The sequence below is a fragment of the Onychostruthus taczanowskii genome, unplaced genomic scaffold, assembly GCF_017590055.1.
Source record: "Onychostruthus taczanowskii isolate IOZ18803 unplaced genomic scaffold, ASM1759005v1 scaffold19, whole genome shotgun sequence".
Taxonomy (NCBI): domain Eukaryota; kingdom Metazoa; phylum Chordata; class Aves; order Passeriformes; family Passeridae; genus Onychostruthus; species Onychostruthus taczanowskii.
The window spans coordinates 1,775,123-1,791,677 of NW_024499128.1; the positions used below are offsets into that span (position 1 = coordinate 1,775,123).

At 38.0% G+C, this 16,555-nt stretch overlaps 1 protein-coding gene across 5 annotated transcripts in view; it reads left to right on the top strand.

The window, feature by feature from the left end:
* The window catches only part of RBFOX1 (RNA binding fox-1 homolog 1), a 1,146,709-nt gene that overhangs the window by 1,057,415 nt on the left and 72,739 nt on the right, over nt 1-16,555 (top strand). For all 5 annotated transcript variants that reach the window (XM_041401522.1, XM_041401524.1, XM_041401523.1 and 2 more), the window contains 3 exons: nt 2,573-2,665; nt 4,356-4,416; nt 10,330-10,383. In XM_041401522.1, the coding sequence (XP_041257456.1) occupies nt 2,573-2,665; nt 4,356-4,416; nt 10,330-10,383 (208 nt within the window). The remainder of the gene's footprint in view (nt 1-2,572; nt 2,666-4,355; nt 4,417-10,329; nt 10,384-16,555) is intronic.

Consider the following 16,555-nt stretch of genomic DNA (forward strand, 5'->3'; position numbering starts at 1 on the left):
AGCTGTTAACTCAGCTGCAAATTAAATTGATGCTAAAGTGTTTGTGTAGGTATTTGAATGTGTGATGGGTGAATCTGTGTTTTGTTCTTGAGTTTCTCTGCCAGCCAGGTAAAGTTAAAGATTTGCATAAATAGTAAGAGCTTAAGTTAAGTAGTGTTGATTATGAGAACAAGTACAACATAAGAAATTAAAAAATGACAATGAGTATTATTTTCAGAATCTTTGAAGTTCCTCTCTTATCTTGGCTTGTGGCTCCACTTTGTACGTTTTTCTAATTTTTTAGTATAATTAGGTTTTTATCTTTCTCTTAAGCTGTTTGAACAAAAGTTAGCTGGTAGCACTGTGAGCTAAGGAGAATGGCAGAAAATGTTGACTAAACTCCCACCAATTGTTTGCAATTCCAGGAGGGGACAATTTCTCAGGCAAGATAATAGGAAAAAAACCAAACAGAATTGGGGGAATTTCTGCTATTAAATGGAGTTACTCTGCTTAGATCTATGGATCCAGTGATATTTTCTGCTGTGAAATTTTCTTGGTGGCATCCTAAATTAGGAGGGTTTTTAACGGAGCTTTAACAAGATGGGACAAAGCATTTGTAGAAAAAATAGAAGTTTGAAGTTGAGGATGGGTTTAGGTATAAGAAAAGCCTGTACAGGGATCTAAACCATGGAGATTAGTGCTGAGGAGGGGGATTTACTTTCTCTCACCACTCCTGGTGCTTTGGGAAAAAGAGAGTTCCTTCCTCAGTGCCTTGTGGCAAGTGAGGTCGTGGCCTCGTGCTCAAATTGTGGAGAGTGGTGTGGAGAAAATGTGTGGAATCAGGTGCTGTGAGAGTGGCTTCAGCTGGGGCTGCAGCTGCTGACAGAGCCCTGGGCAGCTCAGGCTTCAGGCTGGATTTAAACGGGCAAAAAAGAGTAGCTGTGCTTAAGCTGCTTTGGAGAGCACAAAACAGAGACACTGCTGTACGTAAATGCCACTTTTTGCACTATAAATGGCAATAAATAACTGAGTTCTTTGAGTAGGTGAAAGAACCCAAATAACTCAGGAATTATCCTGAAAGTTACTTCACTCTGTTGGTGTTGACTAATTAGTTCTGCAGTCCATGCCCATTCTTTTTCTCCGTGCTTGGTGTCAGTTTTGCCTTAGTTTGATATTTGGTTTCTGCTTTGTGTAAATGAATGTAGAAATGTCTTCCCTTTCTTTTTATTATTATTTCCCCCTCTTTTTAAATTTTTTTTTAAACCAGTCACTTTGTGTAGTAGGTAGCACTGTAGATAGTGTTCCTCGTGGGTGAACACTGGCAAAACTCAGCAAAGGCAGATAAGGAGCTGTGGTGAATGGCTGATTGCTCAGGAGCAGAACAGAGTTCAGGCTAAAACAGAAATAAAAAAAAAAACCAAAACAACAAAACGGTTTTAGTAGCACTTAAACTATTAAGCACTGCCTGTGTGCAAAGCACCACGTGCAACTTGCAAATGGCTCTGGGTGTGAAAGCTCAGGGATGTAGAGGAGCGTTTGTTTGGATAAGTTTGGGAGGCATGCAAAGGCATTGTAGTGCTAATGCAAGAATTACTTCAAAGGGTTGGTGTATGTTTCTAAAATGTTCTTCACTGTCAGATTTTTCCAAAATATTTGCCATTTTAAACGGTGTTTAATTTAACTTAGGGCATAAAAGGCATTTTGGTAGGATTTGAAATGTTTGTTTTAGCCTAGTGTTATAAAGGAGGGGATTTGTCATGAGCAGAATTTCAGATTTGTCCCACTAACATGGGATGCTGCAGTTTTACCAGTTGCATGTTCTATATGTGGAAAATAATATGCAGAACAAGTAAATGAAGCAGTTAAACTTATTCAAAACGTTTGCATTTTTCTTCTTTTATCAGAGTTTCTTTTTCTATTCACATCATGTGATTTTCTTTGATCTGTTAATACAAGAAAGTTTATACTTTGTTCTGAAAGTACTTTTGTTTTGTTGGTGGTTTTCTTTTTTTTTTTCCTTTTTTGCTTTTATAAAAAAATAAGTAAAGGCTGTATAGTTTGACAAAAGTTTAAGTTACCCTAGTGTTGCATGGGAACAGTGTTTCTTATGATCACAACAGCATGACTAAGTAGGCAATGTTTAGAGTATATTGACATTCAGTGTTGAATTTTGTGCACATGTTTTTTATTTCGTTGAGATATCTGCATGTCATTAAAATGTGGTTCATTTTCTTTTCTCATTAGTTCATTTTTTTCTATGTGAAAACACTGTAATTTATTTTAATTTCATTTTCTTATTGTTAGATTTATTTTCCTCTGTAGTGACATGTAGAAAGGTATTTTTGGTATCATTCTTTGACTTTCTCAGAGGGTATTATCTAACTGATGACAGGAAAAAAAAATTTGTTCACATTTGTTGCTTATTTATTGCACATCTCGATACAATTATAATTTTTCTAATTTGCATGTTACAGAAATGAAGCGAGGACAAGAAAATATTAAATTAAAGAGAGAGAACATAAGCAAACAAGTGGTCATTGACTGAAATAATAATGTGCATGTTGTTTTCCCCCCTTCTCCCTCCTGCATGCAGGGATTTGGTTTCGTAACTTTCGAAAATAGTGCTGATGCGGACAGGGCGAGGGAGAAATTACACGGCACCGTGGTAGAGGGCCGTAAAATCGAGGTGCATGTTCAAAATATTTTCCTTTTCATCTTTTTTATAAATGTCTGCTTCACTCTCATTTGTTGTTTCAGATGCATCATTGGTGTCTTCTGTGTGCTCCCCTTTCCCCTTCCCATTGTTTATATATATATTTATATATAAAGAGAGAGAATCTGGCCTTACTTGGGTTTTTTATTATTATTTCTTTTGTAATTATTATTATTATCATTATTGCTGAAAGGTGGATGACAGATTTGAAAACAAAAAAAAGAAAGCTTTAATATTTTGAAGTTATTATTTTGGATGTTTTGTAAATCAATGGGTGCAGTAGATTCCAAAAACCAGCCAACAAAAAAATTTAGAAAAATTGAGAACAACAACAACAAAAAAAAAGTGTGACAGACAAAACAAAAACAAACAAAAGGTTGTTTTTTTCTTTTTTTTTTTTTTTTTTTTTTTTTTTTCTTTTTGTTGCTGCAGGGTTGATGTGGGATCCACAGTGGCTATCCAAAAATTCAGATTGGGAAAGAAGCATCCAAAAGATGCGCAAGAAACAAAGCCAGACTAGAGACCGAGCAATTTTCACATCTAATTTTCAGGAAGCCGGGTGGCCTGAGCCATCCCCATCTCCCAAAACCTCCGGCCATGTTTACCATGCCACTGGATCCCCTTCAACACTGCCTCAGTCGTATTTGTTAGAATTTAAAAAAAGAAAAAAAAAAAAAAAAAAAGAAAGAATTACCAATTGAAAATGCACCCGTCTTTTGAGTAAGATGTTGCATATTTTGCCTTTTCATTTTCCCCCTCGACGGTAGCGCTTAGGGCCCTCACCAAACTCTCAGTAACCATGGTAACTGTATACATACCCATGCTGGCGATGGTGCTGAATGGTAAGTGGAGAAGTCCATCTGCCGTTTCACGTATTTAGCGCTGATATACCACGTGGATTTTTTTGACTTGTTGTATTAAGTTTTCTTGATGCTACATTTTTTTCTATATATTGGTACGCCTGTAATTGAGTGTACGTTTTAAGCAAGCCTGGGAGGCACTGATTGGATTGAGGATATGACTTCGTGCACATCTTACTCAGATTGTTAACTCCATATTGTGTTAAATAATGCACCCTCTTTTTATCCTTTTGTTAGCTGTGATTTTAAAGCTTGAATGATTTTGTTAATTCTTGCAATGAAAAAGGCTCTTGTTCCAAGTGTTGAATGCTAGATGTTGCTTTTCCAATGGTACTTCTCTTCTAAAGGGTTATGTTGCACACTGCTAAAATTCGTTTGTCCCTTTTTTGACATTTTCTTTGTTTCCTTGTACCTTGTCTCTTTCCTTTCTACTCCACTGCATGTTCCTTCATATAATCTTTTTTTTTTACTTCTGTTCTGAGTATTTATTGTATCAGTGTTATCATGGAATACAAGCATGCTCTTAAGTCTTAAATTATGCAGTACCTTTTAATTTGCTTTTAATGTCTTTTTATTAAAGTTTAAATGATATGATGTTGCTTTATTGAAATGATTTGTAAGTTAAAATGGTTATGAAAGTAAATGTAATTATAAATAGTATGATTTTGTTATGCACCTGTTGCCTTCTATAAATTAAATTGCATTTTATTTTCACATGACTAATAGCAGTAATAATGCATGCATTTAATAGTGACACAGGCCCTCCCCATAGCCCTTTCTAATGCCCTGTTCTATGTGCTTAGGTAAATAATGCCACAGCACGTGTAATGACAAATAAAAAGACCGTCAACCCTTACACGAATGGTAAGTGCATGAGCCCCCTGCTCCGGTGACTGTCCCTGCATGCCACACCCCAGTCCTGCTCAGTGGGGCACTCCCTGCTCCCGGGCTGTCCCACTCTGCATCTCCTGCTTCCTGGGGCTCAGGGTCCCGGGACACGGTGGGTTTGAGCAGGAATGCCACCTCTGCAGCGCTTGGCTGATTCCCAGCCAGGTGGGGAGAGCACGAGTCCCTCTGACTGGAATCCCAGAGCTGGACCCCGAATTCCTGTGATTGGAATCCCAGTGTTGGGCTCCAAATCCCTCTGACTGGAATCCCAGTGTTGGACCCCGAATTCCTGTGCCTGGAATCCCAGTGTCTGACCCCAAATCCCTCTGAATGGAATCCCCCTGTCTGACCCCAAATCCCCCTGCCTGGAATCCCAGTGTTGGACCCCGAATTCCTGTGACTGGAATCCCAGTGTCTGACCCCAAATCCCTCTGAATGGAATCCCACTGTCTGACCCCAAATCCCCCTGACTGGAATCCCACTGTTGGACCCCAAACCCCTCTGACTGGAATCGCAGTGTTGGACCCCAGATCCTCCTGACTGGAATCGCAGTGTCTGACCCTGGTGACTTTTGTGGAGGACATGGACCTGGTGGGAGAGTGGTGCTCTGTGCTTTGTGCAGTGTCAGTGTAGTGATGAGTGAACCGATGGGAGGGTTCAGCTTGGTTTGTGGGATGGAGGGAGGGAGACCAGCAAGATTGTCTTTCCTGTAGAACCTTTTTTCGTACCAGGATGCACATCTGGTCAAAGATAATTTTCCACATCTTCCTTCCACAATTTGTTAGAAGGGAGACTGATACCGGGTGCTACTTCTAGCTTTTCTTCTTTTCCCATGGAGAAATCAGAATTCCAAGCTATCTAAAACTAAAATTCATACTAATACTGACTTAAGTTGGTATAATATTGTACATTAATGATAGAAAAAGAATCCACACTTATTTGAGGTGTTTGGAAACAATACATTTTTTAAATGTTTCCTTTGGAACTGTTAGATCACGTGCTTGAGTGTGCCATTACTGGTTCAGAAAATTCAAATTCAAACAAGTTCCTAGCTCTGCCATGTCAAACAATAGCACATGAACTGAAGTTTATTGCAATCATGCTTTTGGGTTTGCTAGACTGTGTAGTTGTTGGTATTTGCTTTTCAATTTAATTCAGTTTTTCTTGTCCAGTAGAAAGCAGATGAAATGTGCACATAAAGGTTTCCCGAGGTAGATTACACTCTTTTCCATTTTGAAATGTAATGAATCATATTTTCTGTATTTGAGGTCTCATTAGGGAGGTTTTGCTAAAATCCAGGGCACACAGTGGCTTTATTTTTTAATAAAGCTCCTCTTTTTCTTGTAACACAGTAAAAATAAAACACAGGGATGATTTTCATGTGACATGATAATTGATCTAGTTAAAATGATCTGGAGAAGAAGGGGCTGAAATTCCTCAAGCTTTCTTAGAAGCTGTTTTCTTTCTCATTTTGTATTTAGATGTGAAGCTTGGCAAATTATGCAGATGGGAAAATCTCTTTGGTTTTTACTGGTGTTAAAGCATCCCAGTGAGTCTGGAGAGAGGCACAAGGCTTGACTGGATCACATAAAGAGATTTTGTTGTAATACAGAGCTAAATTAACCATGTGCATATGAGCCTATGAACTCTGCCTGCTATATTGCAATGATAAAAGTAGTTTTTCTGTAAATGATGATGCATATTTTGTATTCATATTATCCTAAGGCTACAAAACTGTTCATGAGCAAATAACACGTTACATATCAGCACAGCCAGTGCTGAAAGAAGGGAATGCAGGCAATAAGAGATAGGAGGTTTTTAGCCATGTGGTTTTAGAGGAGGTTTGAATCTCTGTCCTGCACTGCAGGATTACTTAGGTCACACATTCTCATTTATTGGTATCCAAGACCAGGATGAGCAAAATCTGCTGTTAAGTGTTTCACAGTTGAAGTGTTTGTTTGTCATTTTCCATCCTCTTCCATCCAATCTAGATCTCACCAAAAGTATGAGATACCCTGTTCAGTGCATAAATAAGTAGCATTTATTTATTGTGAACCCAGGCTACCAATGTGCACACCTTTTGCCAGGTAACCACCAAATAAACCTCTGCTTGCAATTCATAGCTTTTGATTGGTTTCATATTTTTTACCCTTTTTTTTTTTTTTAATGTTTGAAGTCCCCTAAAGTAAACTCACAAGGACAATCATGTCCCTCTTGCATAATCATCCCAAGCAACAAGGAATGAAGTGCAGGCGTGTAAGGGGCTTCATTTAGCTTCATCAGTGCTTGTACTATCAGTCATCCTGGCATGGTACGAGTCTAGTTCTTTATCATTTTGTCAGGAATTAACCACTGCTAGGGCTGATTATTTATTGAAGATTATTGTTGTCTAAAGTAAAGGGCTCATCTTTTAAATAAACTATAAGGCCAGTTTTTTCCACCAGCATGTTAGAATTTGCAAGACTCTTCTGATGCAGGTAGCCAGAAACATTTTGTTTGCACATGCCTTTTTGTTTGCTTCAGAACCACTTCCTTTTTAATGCCTCTCTTTATCTTCCAAAGTGTGTGTTGTGACTGGCATGTTGTTGGCAGGTGTTCAAAAGGTAGTTGGGGCACACGTTGTATTCTATCAAAACGTCAGGAACTGATATTTATTTTAATTTAAAAACAAGATACACTCTGTTTTGTGTTTCATTCCTGAATACAGCTGGTTGTTTGATAACAGGGCTCATGTTGTTAATACGATTGCAGAAGTCAGTAGATTTCAAGGCACAAAAACTTGGGTTTTTTTAAAAAATATATACAGCTTTGTTCAAATAAGTGGTGTGCTTTTGTGTCCTAAATGGTCTTTGAAATAAGTATGCTTTCCAGTGACTTTTGACTCCCCAAATGGGCAGCTGCTGGGAGAGCTTTTATTGTGGTTTGTTATCAGTCAGGATGATTTTGATGGCTCACCTCGTACTTTGGAGATACAACTGCTTTCTCTTTGCAAAGAAATTCAGTGTCAGGAGTGCTAGACGTCAGCAAAAATATTTCAGGCATTTTTAGATGTTCCAACCTATCCTGTGCACAGCTGTACTTTCTTCTGATGCCCATATTGCCATTCAGGATGCCCATCCAAGAGTTGTAGGGCACAGACAATTATGGGCAGGTACATTCAGAGAACTGCAGCAATAAAGAGGGAACAAGAAGCAGAGTTCTGTAAAAGGATAAATATATTTTAAAGTTTATACTGGTGGTGCTTTGTATTTGAGCCTTGTGTTGCTCTAAATTTAGGTTTAAAATCACATCTAGTGCCTATTAGCACACTTAAATCCTCTCCTATTCCCTGTCCCCCTCCCTGGGTAGCAAACAGCAGGGAAGGAAATGGAGTCACAGGGTTCTTTACTACCCAAGCCTTTCTCTGGCTATGGTGGCAAAAATATGTCTATGAAGCAAAAATAATCCTCTCTGTGTTGCTGCACCCCATTTCTACCTCAGCTTTTTACCCCAGGACCATTTCCTTCCCTTCAGCACACTGGACATGTGCCTCTCTGGGTGACTGGGAAGCTGGGTCAGGCAGAGGGTTTTTTCCTTGCTTGGCTGATTTTTAAGTTTCAAGCTTTTCCAGTTTCAGCTCAAGAAGGAGATTAATATTGTGACAGTAAGAAAAATGCACAAAATTACACCCACAGCCGAGAATTTGCCTCCTCCAGCTGCTGCAGAAGGGTTACTTGGCAGCTGCTCGCTCGGATACATCAACTCCCATCACACTTGATTAACCCACACAGCTATGGGCCAGCACATTGTTGGCTGACAAGATAAAGTTAAGTTTAATTACTGTTATTTTCACCATGAATGAAGTATTTCCTCCATAGGCTTCAAAAAGTTAGATGAGACAGCCGTCACTGGGAGAGTGGTAAGGAGCTGAAATATGAGACTGCCTTTCAGCTGTGAAGAACAATCTGTGTCTTCCAAGATGATTTTTTTTTTTTCTTTCCCTCAGACAAATTGTGGCACTGTTAGTGTAACTTAGAAGCTGAGAGATGTCTGTCAGCTGCTTTGACAGCAAAAGCTGACAGATCTAAAGTTCTGTCCAATCTTTCATTTTGTGTGGTGTTCAGTGGTCTTCTGAGGAAATATTGAATTTGAAATATTGGATATTCCCTAATATATATAAAGTTAGATTTTTACCCAAAGTCTCAAAATTTGAATGATTTTCTATCACACGAAATTTGGCTAAGAGATATATTATATTCTGATGTTCCTAAATATAATCCTGTGGAATGTAAAATTGAATGATCAGGTAAAACTCCTGTGGTATTGTCAGGAGCAAAAACCTTTTGACCCTTCTTGGCTGGGCATTTTCCAGTTTCCCTAACTGTCTTTTGGGTACAGAGAACAACTGCAGTCACTTCTACAGAAAAGGTGTCATGCAAAACTGCTTACTCTGAACTTACTCATGAGTTGCCTTTCAAAACCACCCCTCCCCTCTCTTACTGAACAGTTAATTACTGGGATATAATTGCTGTTAATGGGATAGAGGTAGCTTGAAAGGGTGGGAATAGTTTGTTTATTATTGAGATTTTTGCATTGCTCTTTTTCAGTCTTATAATGCCTTGATGTTTTATGATTTTTCACTCTTCTTTTGCATTACATGATATAGCCAAGGCAGAAATAAACCTACGGTGCATTTAAATTCCTCTAATCATGGCTTTTGTGATCTTGAAAAGCCTTGTTGTCAGTGTCTGGATTGTATTTTGATTCCAGAAGCAGTTATAAGTTCTATTTTAAGTACCATAGCTCTGGAGTTTACAACATGCTTTTGCTCAGGGATTTTTTCTTTATTCCCATTTACAGGAAGTGCTTCCCACTCCTCTGATTTGAGTGTGCTTTAGGAAAACCCCTAATTTTTCAGTTCCAGTAGTTCAAAATAATTGTTCACTGAAGGAAAAGAGAGTGTGGCTGGGGGAATGTTCTGTGGAGTTTGCAGTTAGCTGGGAGTGGATCTACCTGTGGCTGAGCAAACCGCAGTAATTGGCACTGCACCACAGCTGGGAACACTAACAAGTTTGCAGCACTTTCTTTTGCTCTTTTCTTGCCCTTCCAGTCCCCCCAGCCTGGTTATCTTTAACATCCCCCATGCTTTGCACACCCCCTGGGTCTGCAGCCAGCCTGGGGATGCGGCATCAGGTGTAAAGTGCAAGCAGTGGTTCGGAGTTTGGCCAGAACAGGTAGAGCAGATGCTGAGTTCTGTGCTGGGGCTCTGTGGCAGTGCTGGGAGGACAGTGATGTGATTATTGAAGAGCAGGGCAGTGGCTGACTTGTACCCCCTGAGAGCTGGCATTTCACTGGACCCCACAGAGCATCTCCTTCCTGTCACAGCAGACATTGCCATGCTGTGGCTGTGCTTTCCTTTTGCCAGGGTAGAATCAAAATGCTCCAATTATTTGGTTGCTCCATAACCCTCCCTAGCAAAGGCTTATCAGAAATGTTTGTGTCCAGAGAATGAACTGTCCTGGCTCCCCTGGCTTGTAACCAGGGAGCCAAAAACAATGGCTGAGAATAATCTGCCCTGTACTAGAGGCTATGGGGATACCTGAAATAGTGCTGGCTTCATTCCAGAGTTTAAGGGAGTAAATCCATGTGCATTTCAGCCAAGGTAATTCACCTGGCCATTTACTCCATTCACATGTCTGCTGAGTGCCTTGTTTTATGACTTATTTCCATACCTCAGACTCTGATATTAGAGGTGAGTAATCAAAGATAACTGTGAAACTTGAATTACAATGACCTTTCTTGAAGTAATTTTGTCTGTATTTTCTATACAATAGTAGTTATAGTAATAACAATAATTGTTATTATTATCACTAATTGCACTATTAACTGTTATGTTTTTGTTTGCTGCAGGCTGGAAATTAAATCCAGTTGTTGGTGCAGTTTATAGTCCAGAGTTCTATGCAGGTAAGGATTGCTCTATGATTGTCCCACTGGCCATTTTTCATTTGAGTGTTCTTTAAAACATGCAAGAGAATCTGTGTTTGGTGTGAGGTTTGCTCTCTTTGTGTGATTCACATTATTTACAAGTCATTTATACATTTGTGATTCAAGATTTTACCTTACCTGGGCGTAATAAACTTTATATAGAAGATATATGAGTGCTTTTTTATTGGAAAATAGCTAGTATAACATGAAATGTACTGCAATATCCTAGTCTTACATGAGATTTTATTTTATTTCATATTTTAGTGCAGTCACTTTCTTTCAGGGATTCTGTAAGGAACAACAGCCAAAAAAATCTTACCTATAAATATATATATATATAGTACATACATGTATGCAGACATACATAGGTATAGAGTATATGCAATCATAATTTTTTCCTAAACATTTTTCTTTACATTTTATAGTTAGTTTTTCAGTTTGATGTGTTTGTATTTTAAATCTATATTTTCACCTGACTGAGACCAGATTCTGATTCTGGTTGCAACTTGGAGGAGTTAGAGATTCGGTTTTTGTCTGCTGGAAGTCAGTCATGGCTAGCAGTAGTTTCTATATATGCTTTAGGAACAGAATTGAAAATAAACTTATTTGTAGTCCAAAATCCAGTTGATTCCAGAGGAATTTGAATGCTGCCCACTAACAGCCATCTGGAAGGCATTTTTCAGGGATGGTAGTTCAGCATGGGAAGAGGTTGTCATGTCTGCAGAAGCTGGGGAATCTTCACTCACAGAGATATTGCAGTCTCCTGTTAACAAAGCTGAAAAACTTTTGTTAATTTGAGGGACTTCAAGAGATGAAAATTGTTGAAAAGGACACTATTACACTCACATATGTGTGGTTAAAAACAGCTTTTACTGAGATAGATAAAAATCTTCCAATTAGGGTAAAAGTGGCACAGTATAATAAAAAAACCCTAACTTGGCATTCATGGACTTGCAGTATTTGGTCCAGGCACAATTTATTTCCTTGCTGATGTATGTCTGTGTTGAAAACAGGAATTTAACATTGATCTCGTTTGAGTAGTTAGTGAGCCAACCCTGAACCTGCATAAATTAGAAAGTCAGAGTTATTAGTCATTTTATATAAATGACTTTGTGTTAATGACAAATATAATAATATTCCCATAGTACAGTAATCAATTTTCTAATACGTATGCAGAATTAACAATCTGACTTATAATTGTCTCATGAAGTAGGGCATGAAGAGTTCACATAGTTTGTAAATTAAAATCAATATTTTCAATCTCTCCTCAAGGTAATTTTCCTAATTTACTGGACTTTTCCCTAACATTTATTTTGTCTTTTAATTATAAAATGGCAGGTTATTGATTTTTTTGTATAACCTCCTAAAGTCCCAAGTGCATTTTTATTGCCAACACTAGGGAGGTGTTTGCCCTTCTTAATGAGAATCTTTAATTACCATTAGAAGAGTATTAATTTAATTTTATGAATTATGACACAAACTCCGCCACACCTTTGCAGAAAGTTCCATCAAGATACTTCATTCATTTCAGATTTCTCTTTTCTCTTTATACATGCAGGCAAGCTTGTGTTTGGGTTTTGTTGGGTTTTTCAATGCACATCAAATGCATTTTATTTATATTGACTATAATACCATATCTCTCACATTTGAACATTACAAATTCCTTTTAAACAATTTAGTTAAATTGTGCAGATCTCCTAAAGTTGTTAGGAAATAACATTGCAGTTCTTGCATTTCAGAATAGAATGCTGTAACTTACCTTTGCTTTTGGGTTCCCTCCACCAACTTCCTTAGAGAAGAAGCAATTGACATTTTGAAGATTATAAAATTAGAGATGTGTTTTTTAAGACAGTCAGAGTTCTGCTTGTTTAGTTTGCTTATTTTCTCCAGCACTGTCATGATAAAACTGCACCAGCTTTTTCACAGTCAGTGCAAGAAGTTCCTTTAGCTCCTAATAAATGATGAAAAATTTGGCCACTTCTGAAATAAAGATGATACATCTACAGAGAAACTGTTGATTTAAAGTACCTTTAATCTTCATAAATAAGTGAAAAACAGAAGGTTATACAAAGCTGTCAGGATGGCACTGATGAATGGCAAATTCCCCCGTTTCTCAATTGCCGGCGGCGCCGCGGCCGCGAGGCTTCCCCGTATTGTACATCAAATCTGCCAACTCATTTCTGTGATTAAATATTCCATCAGTGCGGGCTGGAAGGCGCTAAAGCTTAACAAGATTCATAAGATGCACCACTTGAATACACATAACTCACTTCCTTGCATGGAGAGCACCCCGCATGCACAGGAAAATTAGAATTGAGTTAAATTACTCCGTAAGACAAGATCAATAGAGAAAGGAGAAGATCCCCTAATGCAATGCAAATCTAAGATATAGTTATGTCCTGACAACTTGAAGCAGACAATTAAAGTCAAATAGGGAGGAACGCAATGTAAATCAACCCTAAAACCTTGAAGATAATGGTAAACAGTAGGACCAGTGACATGATTGTTGTAGCTCCGGGTTTTTTGGGAGTGTACACTTCTGTGAAGGAAAACCTTTATTGAGAAAATGCCTAGCAGCTAAAAATGGAGACTCCAAGGTGCACAACTGACACTGGGTTAGGAAAGTATTACTTGGGGACTGCAAAATACTGTGTATTTACAAAACACTGTGGATTTCGCTTGCTGGATTTCCCTTCTAAGGCTGTTTGTGTGCCTGTTTTTGGTGCTGCAGTCAATTACTGTGCTCTGGCAATGTGGCTCTTTAGCCGTGGTGGCCTTGGTGTGGGTTTCCAGGGACACGTTTAGGGAAGGGCCCTCAGGAGACTCCTGCTGCACTTCCAGGGCCTAGCAAGGCTCCCTGATGGCCACCAGCTCCTGCCCTTCCCACCCTTCTGCTGGGAAAATTATATTTTAGAGAAAACTAAAGGACTTTTTTTTTTTTCATGTATCATTCCAACTTTTCACAGAATTGCATTTTTCTGTATATAATCAGGGATAGGAAACTTTTAAAAAGATGACTTGTGTCCACACAGTCTCCTGCTCATAAATAAAAGATTTTCCCTAAGGGTTTCCCCCTTTAAGGGGGTTTTCCTCTTATGAGAGAGGAATGCTTAATGAAGTTGTGTTATCCATTTCTTATATTTTCCGGTAAAATATTTATTAAATTCTTAGACAGGTCCTAATAAAGAAATTTGTAAGAAGCACGCTGTGATTTGTCTCACAAAGTCTTAATGGAAACTGGAATAATTTTTTCATCTATTTGTTTTTTCATCCAGTTTTAAATACATCCCATAGTTTCCCTGTATTTAAGCTAGAGTCTATTCTTTTCCCCATACGCTCATTTGTGGCTGGGAAAATACAGATTTGCAGCTGTGTTTCTTTACTAGGTATGCTCTGGTACTTTCTTTGTTTCTGCAGTTTGTTATAATATCATTTTCACCTGCTTATTTTTATATAGTGTATATTTTATCTGTAATACCAAACCTTTCTTTCTGCCTCAGGCATTCTGACAGCCGAGCTCCATGTCGTTCCTTTCAGTTATTGCAGATCTTTTTGTTTTTCTCTTTTGGGTTTTGGAACAATGAATTTTTGAGCAATCTCTTGCACTCTCCTTATTGAAATATAGAATATTGTTGCACCTGTGTTACTACAGCAGATCAGTCCTGTACAGCAGGTAGCTTGAGACACAGTAAGGCCACTTTAAAAGACTTTTTATTCCTGCCAGAAAACAGCTTTGTTATACCTGTTGGAGAGGCTCCTTTTTGGCAGCTCCCAAATGCAAGGTGGGGAAAAAGATGTCACAGAAATGACCTGGAAATCTAGTGAATACTCTTTCAGAGAACAGGGAAATTCACAGTAACTCACATGAGAAGATATTTTTTTCTGGTCATAACCAAAAACAATATTTCAGAAACGTCAAGATTTAAGTTGACAGTGGAGAAAGAAAGGACTGAAGATTAGAGGTGAAGAACAGCTAGAGCACAGCTGAGTGAACAGCAGAAGATCCCATCCTTGTTTTACTTACGGCACTATTATTCTTCCTGAGTTTTGTTGACTTCTAGGAGTTTCAGGAGATGCTTTCAAGTTGTCCCACATAGTTGAGTAGTTGTATTCACTTCATAAATAGCCTTAACCCAGTGAAGACTATTGTAAGCACCCAGTTCCCTGGTCAGTTATTCCACAAGCACTGGCAAAATTTTCCCCATCACTCAAAATGAAAGAGAGGGGAAGAGTTTCTGTATTTTTAACTCTTGTATAAGCCCTCAGAAGACAGAGAAGTTTTAGCTGGCCAGGTCTTTTTGGCATTTGGAAGTCAGCAGTATCCACCAACAATAAGATTTTGTAACAAACTTTCTTTCAAAAATTTCTTCAAAGGTTTGGAATAGAATGTGATATATAATTAGAAGTAAAGAACTACCATAGCAATACATATAAAACCATGCCCTTAAGTAAGATGAATCCAGGGGAAGAGAGGATTCCTGTACACTTGCTAATACTAATTCTCTTTGTTCATGTCTTAAAGCATCTATTTCTGGAGTGTAAGAGCACCTGGGATTCATTTCATCTTTGTAGTGTTTCTCTTTGAATTTAAATGAGTCTTGCATAAGCTCAGCAAATACCCTAGAAACACTTCTCAATGTTTGGAGTTTGGGAAGCTGAATTATATGCTTGCACAGCATTCTAATCCTGGGTAAAAGTTCACTCTATGGTATCTCTAAAGCAGATTTTTTTCTAAGAGGTCTCTATCACTCGTTAGATTTACTCATTTTACTATTTGATTACATACACTTGGATTCAAACTTTACTATTGACTAAGCAGATTTTTCTAAAGAAATATATTTGCAGTAGTGTTAGATAAGCAGCTTAAATAGTTTTCTAACTACAGTCAAATAATTATTTTTTAATATTCCACCTGTGACATTTAGATGTTCCTTTACAAAGTACAACACACAGCTGCAAGTGTTGTTTGAAAAATCATCGTGTTAAAAGTACCATCATAGAAATGAGGAGTTCCTAGGTAGATCAACAACACTGATGACAGCTAATGCATTTCTAAAACTCTGTGGAGCTTTTACAAGCCATTATAGAGGAAATCCTGTTTTAGGAAAGATGAATAAAGTCAGCAGAAAAATGGAATTTAGCATCTGCACTAGCTATTTACTAAAATAAATAAATAAATAACAATAATCCAGAATTAATTACGCCTTATGCTACATTATAATGAGTTCTTCATTAAAATGTATACCCTCATGGAAACTAAACAAGGCTTATTCAAATCTAATGCCAATGACTTATTTTTATAAACATTAATTTAGTCAATTGGTTATATATTTAAATCTGGAACAGGATTAATTTACCTATACTCACCATTGATTTGAAGTCTGCACATTTTAAAGAGGTGACCACAGGTATACTGTCAGTGTTACCCTTTTGAAGGTGTTTCTCTTGGATTTATATCACACAGGATATACTCAGCATTTGATACTCTTCTATGTGATCTCCGGAAGAAATTCCATAGATTTGATTATTTAATTGTAAATCTTCAACCGTAGGTATGGCTTCATGCCAGAAGGTAGGGCACTCTTAAGAAGGGAGTTTTTGCTTCTTCACTGTAAAGTTTGTGAATTTTGATCCCAGTCTAGTATGGGGAGCCATTTGATACTGGCTTATGATGGATTTGTTCACAAACAGAATCGGTAAAATCTGTATTTGCTGAAAGGTGGAGTGCTTTCAAAATAGGGGAAAGAATGTGTTTGGGGGTGGGTAGCTGGATCTCTGCTTGATGGCAAAATCTTGCTCAAGTGTAGGTCTTGATCATGGTGGCCATGTTTCCATGCTTCTCCTGAGTTCACATGGTAGGTTTCCTTGGTTTTTAGATATTACTTAACCCCAGAGAAAGCCTTCTGAGCAAACAGGAGCTGTACTGTCCCTTCTTTGTCATTGTGTTGTTTCTAAGTTCTTGTGTTAGTTCTGATGTTCTTATTGTGGATATAACTGACCAAATTTTAAAGGGCTGAAAGAAGTTAAGCACTGTTCCTTACTCACAGAGAAAATCTTTAAAGAAAAATTATCCTTGGGCTTCTTTTCCATCATTCTGGTGCTTAGTGAAAATGTGTTCTATGGCTTCCTGGCTAGTGAGAGACATAAAAGG